The following is a 15,906-nucleotide window of genomic DNA, read 5'->3' on the forward strand; positions in this document are numbered from 1 at the left end:
CTATCATCCTCTGCCCTTTTCAATTGCCGCCCCCTCATTTGTTAAATCCTCTATTCCTGGTCTTCAGCATGCTCTGTTCTGTCTCCAATGTGTCATCCTCCTGGGTGCCTTATTGCATTGCATTTAATTGTTTGTAGTCTCCTCACTTAAAAAAATTATTGACTGATCATTCCTATGTGATAAACAATGGAAATACAAAGATAAATAGCACAAGGCTCTAATTTCTAGAGGAGCTCCTAATCTAGTTTGTAGAATCATGTGTAATTTCAATATAGTATAGAATACTAGAGAAAGGCACAGGGTGTTGTTGAGAACTAAAAGAAAGGCTTAGTCCAGCCTATAAGCCCATTTCCATGTCCTGGAGGAAGTGAATGTCTCTCCCAAGTTTTGGAGGTTGAGTATGACTTAACCACTTAAAGAGAGAGAAAAAACTTCATTGAACTATGAACTTATCAAGGACATGGATCTCTATTCACAAAGCCTAACATAATATTTGCCATTTGGTGAATAATAGTAGAATGAATGAATGGTTCCATTTTGTCACACGTGCTATCTGGTAAAGCTTTCTGTTGTGTCTTTGATAACAAACAGATGATTTATACAGTGTGCATGTTAGATAAATCCATTTTAGGAATTCTGAATGATTCTTTTCTTTGACTTGAAATAGAACTCAACATCCACCATTCCCTCTATCTTCATTTCTATCAAGCATTTAGTAAAAGAACCATGGTTAAAGGCAATTTCATATTCCCGTCTCTAGTTCTGACTTTCCAACTAAAGTTTTTTTTTGTTTTGTTTTGTTTTTTTTGACATGCAGAGTGGATAGTGAGAGAGAGAGACAGAGAGAAAGGTTTTCCTTTTCTGTTGGTTCACTGTGCTGATCGGAAGCCAGGAGCCAGGTGCTTCCTCCTGGCCTCCCATGTGGGTGCAGGGCCCAAGCACTTGGGCCCTCCTCCACTACACTCCTGGGCCACAGCAGAGAGCTAGACTGGAAGAGGGGCAACCGGGACAGAATCTGGTGCCCTGACTGGGACTAGAACCCGGTGTGCCACCGTCACAGGCAGAGGATTAGCCTTTTGAGCTGCAGCGCCGGCCCAACTAAAGTTTTACTGGAGGGTTTTATAGCTCTCCTCAGTCAGTTGTTCCTATTCTGGGAAAACACAGAGACCCTTGAATTTGATCATTTTAACTCTACCAGCATCTTTCTTTTACTTCGATATTTTGTTCGATATGTTTGGGTCATGATCAAAGAAGGTGATGGTATTTTATGACTCCATGCTGCTTAGAACAATCCAGGTATTCGATAAGAGTTCAGACTGGTCTTAGGCATTCAGTAACTCTCCTGCCCTCATGTCCAGAAGGAAATGGGCCCATGAACTTACAGCCATGCTTCCCGATTTATCAAGAACTAAGCAGACAGTTCTTTGTCTGGGTCTCAGCAGTGAGAAGGCTGGTGTAGGGGGTGGTCCCTCCATGGGCGTGGTGCTTTGAAAATCCTCAGAAATGCTGATCACCTCCCATGTACTTCTGAAATTGCACTTTGTGTTTTGTAAGTTTGGGGCCTCTCTGTTATGGTTTTTTTCATTACAGAACTCAACAGCCTAAAAGATAAACAAAACAGAAAAATATGAAAAATTAAAATTTGTTTTATAAATATATTGTTTATTGGATGAAATACAATGATTGTGAATTAATATTATAGTAATGTGTACAAACCTAAATAATATTAATGATACTAGGTAAAACTAATTGTGTGATTATTACTATGTGTCAACAATGTTTAAAAAACACTATACTATTTATTTCACTCTCATGCTACTTGCACAAATTTTTTTAAAATATGATAATATGTCCTTTGATTATAAATTCTGGAGGCAATGATTGGCATACGTACAGACTCGATACTTTGCATATACATTATGGATGCCTTTTCTGTCTGAACTTTATCGGGAAAGAATTGACAGTCTTTTTCATACAGTTTTGTTGTAGTATTCATTCTGCAATTTCTTGTTACACAGCTGTCTCCTCGACATGTATAAACTCTGTTTATACCAGTGATACCTGCGGAACACCTGGAAATATGTGACAGTTAGACTTTGAAGCAATTGCATCATTAATATTTTTAAAAAATCTCTTTATTCATAATGTTCTTTATATCAAAGTATTCCTTCTATGTGTACTATGCACTTACTACCATGATAGTAAAGCTTAAGAGTTCTCATCAAAGTATTAGCTTTTTCTCAATAATAATGGGACATTTCAAATAGGACCTCCAGATAACATACAATGGCTGTGTTCTCTGCTGGAGTTAAACCTGCTGGCCTCTTGCTCAGCTATCTCTTTACCTGGCCCAGTGGTAGAGAATGCACCACAGGTATCTAGATGAGGGAACTTGTCAAACCATTCACTGTAAGCACCTCTTTAGCTTCAAGCTCTTTGTGGATTTCTTTTTTTAAAAGAAAATTTCCCCAAAAGAATGAGGTGTGAATAGCGACAAGTGCTGGGATAATTTAAGAGACATTTTTGGCCACAAGGAAATTTCAATGGAAGCAGAGAATGAAGTGTTATCAAGCAGGATGGATAAAGGATGATGGAGGCGTTTTAGACATTTCTTTTTATGGCAAGGAGTTGAGCAAAGGGGGCAGTGACTTCAACAAATACACTGGCATGTGAATATAATCCATCTCTTCAAACTGCTTCCAGTTCAAACTCAGGAAGTGCTGACTGATTTCAGTCATTTAGGGAATCTCCTAAATAGGTTCATGCTTCTGTTGTCCCAATACTTGGTGAATAGAATACAGCTATCCGTATGAACAGTCATGGTGAATATTCTGCCACAGAGACTAGACAAGTAGAGTAAATACTAAATAAACAAACATAGTAACCATAATAGTCTTTAAAATACATGTTTGAAATCATGTCTTTCAGTTTGCACACTTATGACAAGTCTCCAGCCTCAGCAGGACATATGTTGAGACTGTTGACACCCAATTTTAAACTGACGTTCCCCACCATTGAGTAATTGTGATGCTACATTTCCATTTGCAAATGACCTTCATAAATCTCTAAGAAGTTCCTGCTTGGCTCCTTGAGGGCATTGGATTTCTTACTCAGCCCACATTTGGCACTACTTAACCATTTTTGTTGGTTCTAGTGTAATGGAAACAACTTTGCTCTTCTCTCAACGTATGGTAAGTCCATTCACATAGCGACAACTGCAGTGTAAATGACTGGCAGCTGTGGTAGAAAGTTGTAAAATATGGCAAATTGCAACTTTAAAAACATTTTCTTAAAGAAAATCATTGGTTTGTGATATACTGTCTATGATCTACACTGGGACAAGAATGAATGATTGTTATTTGAAAGACATCAAAGTAAGGAAAATAAGAAAATTTACAGACTTAAGTCATCTAAGAAAATTTAAGTATCCATGCCTTGTTGCTTCAATTTTTTTTGAGCTAGCACTGTAGAAAGGCTGATCTTCATTGTACTCATCAAACACTCCCCAGCGGAGATGGGCCCACTCATGGACAAATGCTCTACCTGTGGATAAATGGTTCAAGTCAATAATCATAATTCAAGTGATAAAATTTGCATTTCAAATATTTTTAAGAATTTCATTCTTTGAACTGCAAAATTTTAAGTTTAGGTTTTCAGTAATTACCAGCATTTATTTCTTTGTTTATATAAAAGGATATTGCATTCATTACATTATATTACATTATACAATGTATTATCTTTTTATTCCACAATATATTAAATTGTTAAGACATCTATAGTGTATCTGAAATTGGCAGCATATGTAAGGATTTGGGTTTTGGATTTTGGCAGACAAAAAGTCATAGATACTGTTGTACTGATTAAATGAGGAAGCAATTAGGAGAAAATGAATAAAAATGGTCCTTAGGAAGTTGAAGATCATAAAAAAAAAGATTGACAGACACTGTTATTGACCGTGTATAATTTTGGTGATGTCAAAATTAAGTTATTTATTTCTGGTACTTGACACATATTGTTAGGCATTAATGAAATCAATAATTATTAATTATATATATTCAGTGAAATAAAATACATTCAGAAATATTAAGATGTGTACGACACAGTCCATGACTTGGAAAGCATTTGAGAGAGGGAATTAGAATAAAATTGTTTCCATAAGAGTCTCAAAATGAATGGAAAAATAAAGATAAATCTACAGATTGAGATCCAGAAAGGATATAATTACAAATTTTTTTTAGTATTATTGGGAAAATCTTTAGAGCAAACAGAGGTGGAAAAGGAGGTTGTGGCTGGTGCTGTGGCACAGCGGGTTAATGCCCTGGCCTGAAGTGCTGGCATCCTATATGGATGCTGGTTTGAGACCTGGCTGCTCCACTTCAGGTCCAGCACTCTGCTGCGCCCTGAGAAGGAGGTATTAGAATTAACAGTTGTTCTGCTACAAGAATTATTTCTGTAGCTCATTAAGAAATGAAAGCAGAGAAAAAGGTCCATGTTAGGAAAAAGTCATGTTTCTTCCTTAAGTCTCTTTTCTTGCTCTGTGTGTGTGTGTGTGTATGTGTGTGTGTGTGAGAGAGAGAGAGAGAGAGAGAGAATTTGTATTAATTAGAGTATAGGACACTGATTGGGGAATGTCACCTGGGTATATGGCTATCCCAGAGAATGCCCATTCTAATCTTCCTGGGATGGTTTTTATAAGTTTTTCATTGCCTTGGTGCTGCTCTTTCTTCTCAAAATGTGGTCTGGGGTCCAGCAGCATCAACACCACTTGGGTGCATAAGAGAAATGTAAAATCACTGGCCCACCTTGTACTTACTGAATCAGAGTCTGTCCATTAACAAGACTCCTTTTACTTGTTACACTTGTGACTATAAATTAAATTGGAAGTATGTCATTGTAAAAATTAAAAGAAATATAAGAAGGAAGGAGGAAGGAGTGAGGGCATAAGGCAGCGGAGAGGAGGAAATAGAATTATGAGCTTAAGAATATATACATTTGAAGTATATGAAATTTTCCCTTTACAAAATAAAGAGGGAAAAATAAACAATAGGGTGAAGATGTGAGGTATGGGAGAAGATTGAGAGCTCAGATTAGGCACTGGTCTTATAAATTGGAGGAGCCTTCCTCTATGACAGATGGAGGGAGGAGAGGTGTTGGTGGACATGAATTTGGGTGTAGAGAGAGGAAATGGAGGTTACTGGTCTCTCCATCAGTGCATCTGCTGATTCGAGGAAATAAGAGTGACTATAGACTTTGAGAAAAACTGTTAAGAGTTTCAGAACAGCTGCTACAGAAAAATGGAGCAGACAAGAGCCAAGCAAAATTCTTGTTGAGTAGCTTTGAGGGTTTCATTGAGCTTGGAAAGTATGGTTCAGTAATATACCAATTAGTTTTATGATTTTCTTCAACAATATTAGGAACAAAATTCCTAGGATTCAAAATTCAAACCTGCTGGTCCATATTCGTTTTTTTTGTTTCCCAGTACAAAGTCAGGAGTAAAATGAATGTATTCTGCCTTCTCTTCACATTCCGTGAACTGCTTAGTGTATGGTTCATCTCTACCTGGAGCAATAGGTGGTGCCACTATGACATCAGCCTGAGAATGTTTAAAAAGATTGTTTAATAAAAGTAGAAGTATGATAGTATGTAGTTAGAAAGACTTTAAACAATTAGTGGCAAAACTGGGAAGCATCAGAAAATAATTTATAAGAGCAGATTTTGACTCTTACATGTGTGTAACTCTCATGTTTTGGCCTCTTGTATTGAGAATTTTCCTTCCAAGTATCAGGAATTAATATAGATACATTTTTGAAAAAAAATCTTCTTTCTGTGGCCTCAAACAGGTAGGTAGAAGCTGTAGTCACCATGTCCTAGAAGTAAAGGAAAAAGTAGCCAAGTGAGATAGGAGTAAATGAGCAGGATTCATCACAGGTGTTGCCCATCTTTCATTGTTAGTACACAGTAGTTGATTGAGGAGCAGGGTCTATGCCCAGTTTCATCTCTGTCCATACCAGTCCAGAACAGTGTTTAATTCTGCACTTTGTGAGGCTTCTGGGCTTTCTGTATCTTCTATCAAAAGGCAAATGTTCACGCTTGGTGTTAAGAGAATTTGATTAATAAGAACATATACATATACTTTGGAGTCATTAATTGGTTCCAGTTCCTGTGTTAGCCCTTTCTAGGTGACTGATCCTGGTAGATGCATATAGTGCTGCAAAGCTCAGTTTCTTCCTCTCTTGAGTGGGTCATTGCTACCTATTTTTATGATTTGTAAAAAGACAGAATGAATTATAAAATACTCCTCACCAATGCAGTTCTAAATCTGTTTCATGTTGTTATGGTGATAAGAAATGTTAGTGGAGAAAGTGTTGGCTGATGCATGCTTAGGAAGACAGGGTACAGACATGGGTCCTAGGAGAGGTTTCTCTTTATTTCATTCCCCAGGAGAGGGACCTGGCTGGGAGTCCAGAAGAGAGTATTCAAGGGAAATTCATCAAAGGCAAGCTTTTGTTCACAGAACTCTTGTTTTGCAACCAAGGTGAACATAATACCACTTTATATTCAGTATCCCCCAAATACAATGATGAATAAGAGAAACAGCCCGTCCCTAGGGCTTCCTATCTAGTGGGGGGAATAGAGAGGAGAAAGGCACTGCGGTGATCTGTTCTATATGATCAAACCCACTGAGGAATCCTGGATGCTGGATGATAATGTCAAGCTCTTCATCTTCCTGGAAGCATCCCAGTCTACAGTGCTGTTTTCAAGGCAGGCTGCTCCATGACACTTCTTGGTCTAACAAAAGCCCACAATAGAACTATTCTTCAGGATATTACCAGGATCCGTTTTTGGTTCTCTTTAATAAAGACCAATATGATGAGAAACAGTGACTTGATCAGCTCTTGTCCTGACGGTTGATGTACAATGTAATACTTTATCCATTTTAGTATTTTTTTTTGTTCTAGTACCATTGGTTGAACTCTGTAATTAACACACAATTATTCTTAGGTGTTTAAATTTTAACTGAAAAGTGATCCCTGTTAGGAATTTGGAAAACATTATGTTGAGTGAAATAAGCCAATCCCAAAGGGACAAATACCACTTGTTCTCCTTGATAGGTGGCAACTAACTGACCACCAAAAAGGAAACCTGTTAAAGTGAAATGAACACTATGAGAAACGGTGACTTGATCAGCCCTCACCCTGACTGTTGATGAGCAGCTTAATATGTTATCCCTCTTAGTATTTTTTTTGTTTGTTCTACTTAATACTTTTGGTTGAATACTGTAATCAATACACAATTCTTCTTAAGTGATGAAACTTAACTGAAAAGTGATCGCTGTTAAATATAAGAGTGGGAATAAGAGAGGGAAGAGATGTGCAATTCGGGACATGCTCAAGCTGACTTACCTCAAACGGTAGACTTAGAAACATACCAGGGGATTCGAATTCAATCCCATCGAGATGGCATGTACCAATGCCATCTCACTAGTCCCAGTGATCAATTTCTGTTCACAATTGATCATAATGATAGGACTAAGAACCAAAGGGATCACATGAACAAGACTAGTGTCTGCAAATACTAGCTGATAGAATCAAAAAGGGAGAGAATGATCCAACATGGGAAGTGAGATACACAGCAGACCCATAGAATGGCAGATGTCCTAACAGCACTCTGGCCTCATAATCAGCCCTTAAGGCATGCGGATCTGGCTGAAATGCCCATGAGAGTATTTCAGGCATGGAAAGCCAAGACACTCTGGGGAAAAAAAAAAAAAAAACTAAATGAAAGATCTCCACAAGTGAGATCCCAGTGGAAAGAATGGGTCATCAAAGAAGGAGGTACCTTTCTCTGAAGGGAGGAGAGAACTTCCACTTTGACCATGGCCTTGTCTAAATATGATCAGAGGCCGGCGCCGCGGTTCACTAGGCTAATCCTCCGGCTATCAGCGCCGGCACACCGGGTTCTAGTCCCGGTCGGGGCGCCTGATTCTGTCCCGGTTGCCCCTCTTCCAGGCCAGCTCTCTGCTGTGGCCAGGGAGTGCAGCGGAGGATGGCCCAGGTGCTTGGGCCCTGCACCCCATGGGAGACCAGGAAAAGCACCTGGCTCCTGGCTCCTGCCATCGGATCAGCGCGGTGTGCCGGCCGCAGCCCGCCGGCTGCGGCGGCCATTGGAGGGTGAACCAACAGCAAAGGAAGACCTTTCTCTCTGTCTCTCTCTCTCACTGTCCACTCTGCCTGTCAAAAAAAAATATATATGATCAGAGTCAGTGAACTCAGGGGGCTTCCATAGCCTTGGCAGCTCATGACAAGAGCCTACGGTGATTACTGATGCCATAAATAAGACTGTCAATTTGTTAAGTCAACAACAGGAGTCACTGTGCACTTACTCCTCATGTAGGATCTTTGTCCTTAGTGTGCTGTACATTGAGATTTAATGCTATAACTAGTACTCAAACAATATTTTTCACTTTATGTTTCTGTGTGGGAGCAAACTGTTAAAATCTTTACTTAATGTATGCTAAACTGATCTTCTGTGTATAAAGAGAATCGAAAATGAATCTTGATGTGAATGGAAGGGGAGAGGGAGTGGATAAGGGGAGGGTTGCGGGGTGGGAGGGACGTTATGGGGGGGAAGCCATTGTAATCCATATTCTGTACTTTGGAAATTTATATTCATTAAATAAAAGTTAAAAAAAATACAAAAAAATTAAAAAAAATAAGGACCAGTGTGTTCTGGACATGCAAAGCATGAGGTACATAGAGTAATTGGATCCAGAGTGAGGGCATTAGTCAGAAGAGCAGAGTACAGTGGACTGAGGAGCCAGAGGACTTGTAGGGAGGGACAGAAGGGCTTTGGACACTTCTCAAGACAGGTTGTAGATTCCTTCAGCATGGACCTAAGGCAGTTGAAAGAATTCTCTGTCTTCTCCCTAATGATTCCTTTCCTTGTTTTTGTTTAGCAATATTTATATATCACCTTCTCCTTGAAATGAAGGCTGTCCATGTCTATGAGACAAAAATGTATGTGGTCATTGAAATGCATCCATGGATTGAACAAGTAGGGCTGCTGTATGTGGTTGTTAGGGTTGTACATTGTTTAACACCAAAAGGTCCCATTTCTTCTGGAGTCTTCAGGGCAGAGGCAGCTGTATTAGATAGTATGTTCTCAGGTGGTGGGGAGACTTCAGATGCTCCTTTTAGGGGACCCCTATTAGGCCATTTCCCTGGATATTCTACGGAGGCTTATAGTGGTTTTCATAGACTTTCCAAACAGAATTCCTATACCATTCCTTCTAAGTTCCTTCTCAGAAGTCCTATAACATCCTAGTTGGATCAAAGAAGATGCAGATATCAATATTTTCAAAAGGAAGTACTCTCAAGCCAAGAAGAAACATGAATACATAGAAAAAAATGTAAACTGAAGATTGAAAATCTCATGTCATGAGTTACAATCCAATTTAATGTAAGTTTATCATGGCCACATAGTATCCCTAGGATTAAGATCACAAATTATTTCACCAGTATTATAGGAAAGAATGATTTTTTTTGTCATCTCATCCAAGCCATAACTGAAACCCATTTTTATCACTCTTCGAAAGTCATGTGGTACTCTGGCCTCAGAATCAGCCCTAAAGGCACTCGGATCTGGCTGAAAAGCCCATGAGAGTATTTCAGGCATGGAAAGCCAAGACACTCTGGCAAAAAGATCTCTGTGAGTGAGATCCCAGTGGAAAGAACAGGTCTTCAAAGAGGGAGGTGCCTTTCTCTGAAGGGAGGAGAGAACCTCCACTTTGACTATGACCGTGTCTAAACAAGATAAGAGTCGGAGAACTCAAGGGGCTTCCATAGCCTTGGAAACTCATAACTGGTGCATAGGGAGATTACTGATGCCATAAACAGGAGTGTCAATTGGTAAAGTCAACAACAGGAGTCACTGTGCACTTACTCCTCATGTAGGATCTCTGTCCTTAACGTGCTGTACACTGAGGCTTAATGCTATAACGAGTACTCAAACAGTATATTTCACTTTGTTTTTCTATGGGGGTGCAAACGACTGAAATCTTTACTTAATGTACACTAAACTGATCTTCTGTAAAAAAAAAAAAAAAAAAAAAAAGAAAGAAATTATCAATTCCCAACTTGACTCTCACTGGGATTAAACATGACAATAGGTCTGATCTGATTTCATCATCATTTAAAAAAAATCATCTATTATTTTTCACTTTATGTTTCTGTGTGGGAGCAAACTGTTGAAATACTTACTTAAGGTATACTAAGCTGATCTTCTGTATATTAAGATAATCGAAAATGAATCTTGATGTGAATGGAAGGGGAGAGGGAGTGGGAAAGGGGAGGGTTGTGGGTGGGAGGGACGGTATGGGGGGGGGAGCCATTGTAACACATGAGTCGTACTTTGGAAATTTATATTCATTAAATAAAAGATAAAAAAAAAAAAGAAAGTCATGTGGTAAACTAAGTTCCTTTCTGAACCCCAGTTTTCACTTAATGTGATGATGTCTACTACATAATGTGGATGACAGCATTTCACAAGATTGCTTGCCTAATAATACAAATGCAATGGCTTTGTAAAAGGCAGGGGAATATCAGGAAACATTGTGTACTGGAGGTGTGTCTATAAACAACTGGCCTTCTATTTGTAACTAACAATAAAGGAACATACTAACAAATGTTTTGCTCTTACAAATAGGTCTTTCAAATACTGCTTTCTGATTCAGAAAAGTCTGAAACTGATCATCCATCCTAGGACAGTGTCATATCATTCAGAACCTGCTATGACAAGTGCTCTCCAAACACATATTAATAAAAGAAATCTTCATCTTCTGGAATTCAAGGGATACCAACAAACAAAACTGTGCTACAACAGAGTTTTTAGAGAACAAGTGACAGTGGAAGCCACAGAATCACCTGATTACAATATGCTCCATGCCCGTTGGATTTATTTGGCAGTATCACCATGCAAAAGCCTTAACAGTAAGCATCAGCAATTGCAGAGGACATGAAGTCAGCGAGAGGAGAAACCATTCACATGACTGGAACACCAATCTCCACACTAACGAAATAATATAGTCAGAAGAAATCAGAGCCCTTGGTTCAGTCCTAGACTCTTTCCCATGCATATCTGCACATATTTAGTTAACTAATGTTTTCAAATACCATCTACACACCAACAGAGCCTCAATTTTTATCTCAATGAAGATTTTCACACTGAATTCAAATCCCTACCTTCATCTACTTGGATTTTCATGAGCACAATGAATTCAAAACGTCCAACTTACTTCTGATCTCTCAGTTGCCAGATTTTCCCCCTTATTGTCTTCTCTTTCTCAAATGGTGATAATGCCATCCTCCCAAGTGTTCAGGCAAAACTCTTGCTGTCTCCCTTGACTCCTGTCCTACTTTCCTGGATTTCTCTGTAACTCCCATTCCATATCTAAACCATCAGGATATCCAGGATATTCTCAAAATATGTTCAGAACCACACCACATTAATGATTTCTATCAACACCTCCCTACTCAGCTCAGTCACCATCTCTGCTCAGTTACAACAGTTTCATGGTTGGGATCCTTCTACACTGCTGTGCTGCCGCACTTTAAGTAAGATGAATGACAAGTGGAGCCCCTTTGAGGTTTGCTGCACACTGCAGTCAGATGGAGCTGGAGCCCAGAACATGCATGAGAGCCCACTCTTTCTTGGTGCAGATTCCCTCCACGGATTCTCACCTCACTCGGTGTGAAAGCCAAGGTCTTTACAATGGTCTGGGTCCTGCTACCTCTCCAATTTCTTACCCCCTTTTCTCCTGCTCATTCACTGTTCTTTCCTTGCTCACAGCAAGCCTTCTTTCACCTTCATGCTGCCCTCATCCTGCAGATTTTCAGTGGGCTCTTCCCTCACTCATCTTGGTCTCAGCCCAGATATCGCATCATCACTGAGGCCTCCCAGACCACCTTCTGTGTCATGGTAACCCACACTCTCCACTGCCCCATCCCCACTGCACATTCTGTGTCCCTTATACCTGGTGTATTTTACTCTGCAGTCACCTACTATCATGTGACTACTGTTTACTTATTATTTATTAACTCTCTCTGAAGAGTATACTCTCCACAGGCCAGAGAATTTTTAAATTCACTGCTCTTTCTTCAGGCACACCATGGCATTATATAAATAATTCCTTAAAGAACCGATGAGACCAACTGTTAATATACAGATGGAGAAAACCAAGGATAAGGGAGGCCCTTTGACTTGTCTTTGGTCTTCTGGTGAGACAGGGTAGAATATGCAGGTCCCTCTCTGCAGCATACTGCTTATGTATTTAGTAAACACATAACAGTTGTGACTGGAAGACATTATATTAAGTGAAATCATCCAGGTACAGAAAGACAAGTACTGCCTGTTGTCATTAATATGTACAAGCTAGACAGAATGATCTCCCAGAAGTGAAGAAGAGTAATGCCTAGAGACTAGGGTTGGTTCACCCTCCAATGGCCGCGGAGGCCAGCGTGCTGTGGCTGGCACATTGCGCTGATCCGAAGCCAGGAGCCAGGTGCTTCTCCTGGTCTCCCATGTGGGTGCAGGGCCCAAGGACTTGGGCCATCCTCCACTGTACTCCCAGGCCACAGCAGAGAGCCGGCCTGGAAGAGGGGCAACCAGGACAGAATCCGGCGCCCCGACTGGGACTAGAACCCAGTGTGCCAGCGCCGCAGGCAGAGGATTAGCCTATTGAGATCGGCCCTGGCCCCTATTATTTTGTAAAGAACTATAAGACAGGAATTTAGGCTCCATACTGCTTTTTAGCATCCTGGAGCATTTTCAGAAATTTCTCTCATGATTATTCACCATTAGCTATTTAATTTACCCCCCAAAATTCAAACAGAAGCAATTTTATTTTTTCTTACCTTTAGTTTTTCAATTATTGTTTCATCTTCTGGCACACCAGGATCAATAGCAATGATAACGTCTTCGTAGCCATTGTTATTCAGCTTAATGAGGGAAGGATTTGACTCGTGTAGCAGGTATAAGACAAAGAGGAAAACAGAACCTCTGAGTAACCCCATCGTTCTGCATTAGTTGTTCCTTGCCCCAGTGCTAGTTTGTTCAGGAGTCTTGTCTTTTACCTTCTCTCTCCATATATATACTCCTTAAATGATCAGTGTTGGCTAATCATGATTTATTGACTGCACAAAGGTCAATGTTACACATCCAGTAAAATATCTGACTTCAGTTTAAACAGTTTTTTCATTGTATATTAATGTAAAAGTGATTGAGAAACAGAAGAAATCAAATCTTTCTATAAAATTCATTACATTTTTCTCTTGGTGTATACTTTCTAAAGCTTATGATTTTAACTATTCTATGTGCCTAAAGACATAGACTATATAATTCCTCTAGAATGGACTGTGAAAATCAATGAATCAATGAAAATTCATAATAAACACACAGAGATAGTAATGTAAATTTCTCCCTGAGTTTTATAAAGTAATTTAATTATTTTATAGGTTATTTATAAATAATGGAAGATAATATGTGATTATTAAAATCAAACAGTACCAAACTAGATAAAAGGGGTTTGAAACAGAAAGATTTTAAAGACTGATAAATCTAAGAGGACTTCAAAAAATCAAGCTTTTAAATTAAAAAATTCCTTCCCAGTAGATAGTGAGTAGGATTTCCTACAAACACACCAAAAATACCTGGTAGTTTTCTGGTTAACAGTGACACAGGGTGAGTAATAGTCATAGTTAATATTTATTCAGTGTCTATCAGGGCAGAGATTTTCTCGTAGATTATCTTTACTGGAACTCTCTAAGGAAGTATGTATACTTTCTTCCTTGTATGTATGGAGAAACTGAGACACACAGACTTTTAATAACTCGCTAGATCAAATAGCCAGTAAATGACAATGGCAGTACCTGAACCCACCATTCTACCAAAGGACACAAATTTAATTACTCCACAATAAGGCAATCTTCTCTGTTATTTTATTTATTTGAAAGGTGGGGGTGTGGGAGACAGATTTCAGCCACAGGTTCACTCCCCAAATATCTATAACATCAAGGTCTGGGTCAGGCAAAGCCGGGAACTGGGATCTCAGTCTAGGTATCCCACACGGGTGGCAGGAAGTCAACTACTTGAGCCACCAGCTGCTGCTCCTCCCTGCTTATTAGCAAGGAAGCTGGAATCTGGAGCAAGCTGAAATGGAATGCAGGCACCTCAAGGCAACCTTGCTTTATAACTTTTTTTAAAAAATTAAATTATAGTAAGTTAAAAAATTAAAAGGTAAATGAGAGTTAGTTTACAAATTATTATAGTGAATCAAAAATGTTTTGTCCTAAACCAAAAGAAGCCAGAACTCATCAGACACCCAAAAGTGGACTGCAAATAGAATAAAAACGTCTTTAACAGGAATTCAGGTGAGAAGACAGATACAAGATTGAATTCTTGGCAACAGCCCCAATATAGAATCTTGATCATACACACTCAGATCCCGCCCTTTAGGCTGGATCTCATGGCCCTCTTCCATCCTCCCAGAGATGCAGGTCTGGCGCTGGCGGCTTGCCTTCCTCAGCACTCCCTGTGAGAGCATCTGAGGAGCCAGCTGACGATGGCTATCTCTGAAGGACTCTCCATCAGGCTACAAAAGTGACTCTAAATCCAGCAAATGCACAATGAAGCAAGGTAAAGGAGTTAACATGAAGCACAGAAGCAGACAGCACCAAACAGCAAGCAATCGTTGGTGCACATTAGGAAGTGAGGCAGCCGTTCCCTCTCCCACTGCTACAGAAGTAAGTTGAGTTCAGTATGAGATGGAATACACTGAAGATATTAGCGAGTGAGGGTCCTGGAGAAATTGAAAGTAGCGTCGCCAAAAGCTGACCTCCAACAAGCACTGCAAGAAGAAGCTCCAAACGCTAGTGGGATAATGCGTGTTCCAGAAAGGATTGTTGTAGCAGGGAACAGTGAAGACGGTTCATTTTCAAGACCCGTTCCCTTTAAACCTCTGCTAAAAACATCACCCCACGTACTTACGCTAAGCCAAAGGCCACTAGATATTTTTTGGATTCAGGAAGACCTCCTTTCACCCGTCTAAAGGAAAAAATCCGTGCAGCTGGCAGGCTACAAAGAGAATGCTCTATGAGTGAAAATGCTGTTTGCCAAAATGGACAGCTGGTCAGGAGCGACTCTATACGTGTGTTGTGCACGGGGTCAGCTGCTTCTGCTTCCAGTCCTCCTCAGGACAACGTCAGGTATGGCCTTTCAACTGCAGATACAGCAACTGAAGGAGCATCAGAAGACATAACAGTTGGAGATGTGGCTTCATTAACACCACAGATACTAACACTAAAGAAACGTCTGCAATTTCTGGAAGAGGAAAATAAAGAAGAAGAAAAATGGCCATGTATTCAATTTCTGTAGCATTCTGACATCTTTACACTTGGCTCTGCTTTCACTGCTAGAGGCAACCACAGCTCTCAAAACTACTGTCTCAATAGCTGGAAATATAAAGGTAGTTCTTTGTTTCTGTCCTTGCACTGTATGTCATTCTATATCCAGACCCTGAAAATGTATTTTTCTACAAAGTAGCTGGGAAGAACCTATACTTGTAGAAGTAAAGATATATTTTGTCTCTGAACTGTATGCACTTTTATCCAGTTCTGCATTAAAAACTACTTGAAATTCTCCCTTTGCGTGCTTTGTAAATAGGCTCTAGTTTTTGTTGTTTTGTTTTGCTTTCTTTTGTTTTAGAAAGAGTTGTTTTTTTCTGCACAACTGATTCTCAGAATAGAATGGAGAGTACACAGAGAATGGATTAAAAAAAGTATCTGTAAAAGGAAAACAGTACTTTATTTTGTTCTGTTTCTCAAGCACTATTAAGTAGTTTAATTAATAGAT

The 15,906-nt window shown here is 39.5% G+C and overlaps 1 protein-coding gene and 1 pseudogene across 1 annotated transcript in view; one reads left to right on the forward strand and one right to left on the reverse strand.

The window, feature by feature from the left end:
• The window catches only part of LOC100353613 (calcium-activated chloride channel regulator 4), a 46,657-nt gene extending 33,499 nt beyond the window's left edge, over positions 1–13,158 (reverse strand). The window contains exons 1-6 of the mRNA XM_051857526.3: positions 12,912–13,158; positions 5,727–5,867; positions 5,446–5,593; positions 3,435–3,543; positions 1,895–2,072; positions 1,383–1,601 (exon numbers count right to left, since the gene is read on the reverse strand). Coding sequence (XP_051713486.3) covers positions 1,383–1,601; positions 1,895–2,072; positions 3,435–3,543; positions 5,446–5,593; positions 5,727–5,867; positions 12,912–13,070 — 954 coding nt within the window. The 5' untranslated portion in view covers positions 13,071–13,158. The remainder of the gene's footprint in view (positions 1–1,382; positions 1,602–1,894; positions 2,073–3,434; positions 3,544–5,445; positions 5,594–5,726; positions 5,868–12,911) is intronic.
• Positions 13,159–13,270: 112 nt separating this feature from the next.
• Positions 13,271–15,694, forward strand: LOC100353860 (mitochondrial fission factor pseudogene; annotated as a pseudogene).
• Positions 15,695–15,906: the final 212 nt, after the last annotated feature.

This window comes from Oryctolagus cuniculus, chromosome 7, assembly GCF_051225735.1.
Source record: "Oryctolagus cuniculus isolate XC-2025 breed Fujian yellow rabbit chromosome 7, ASM5122573v1, whole genome shotgun sequence".
Classification (NCBI taxonomy): Eukaryota; Metazoa; Chordata; class Mammalia; order Lagomorpha; family Leporidae; genus Oryctolagus; species Oryctolagus cuniculus.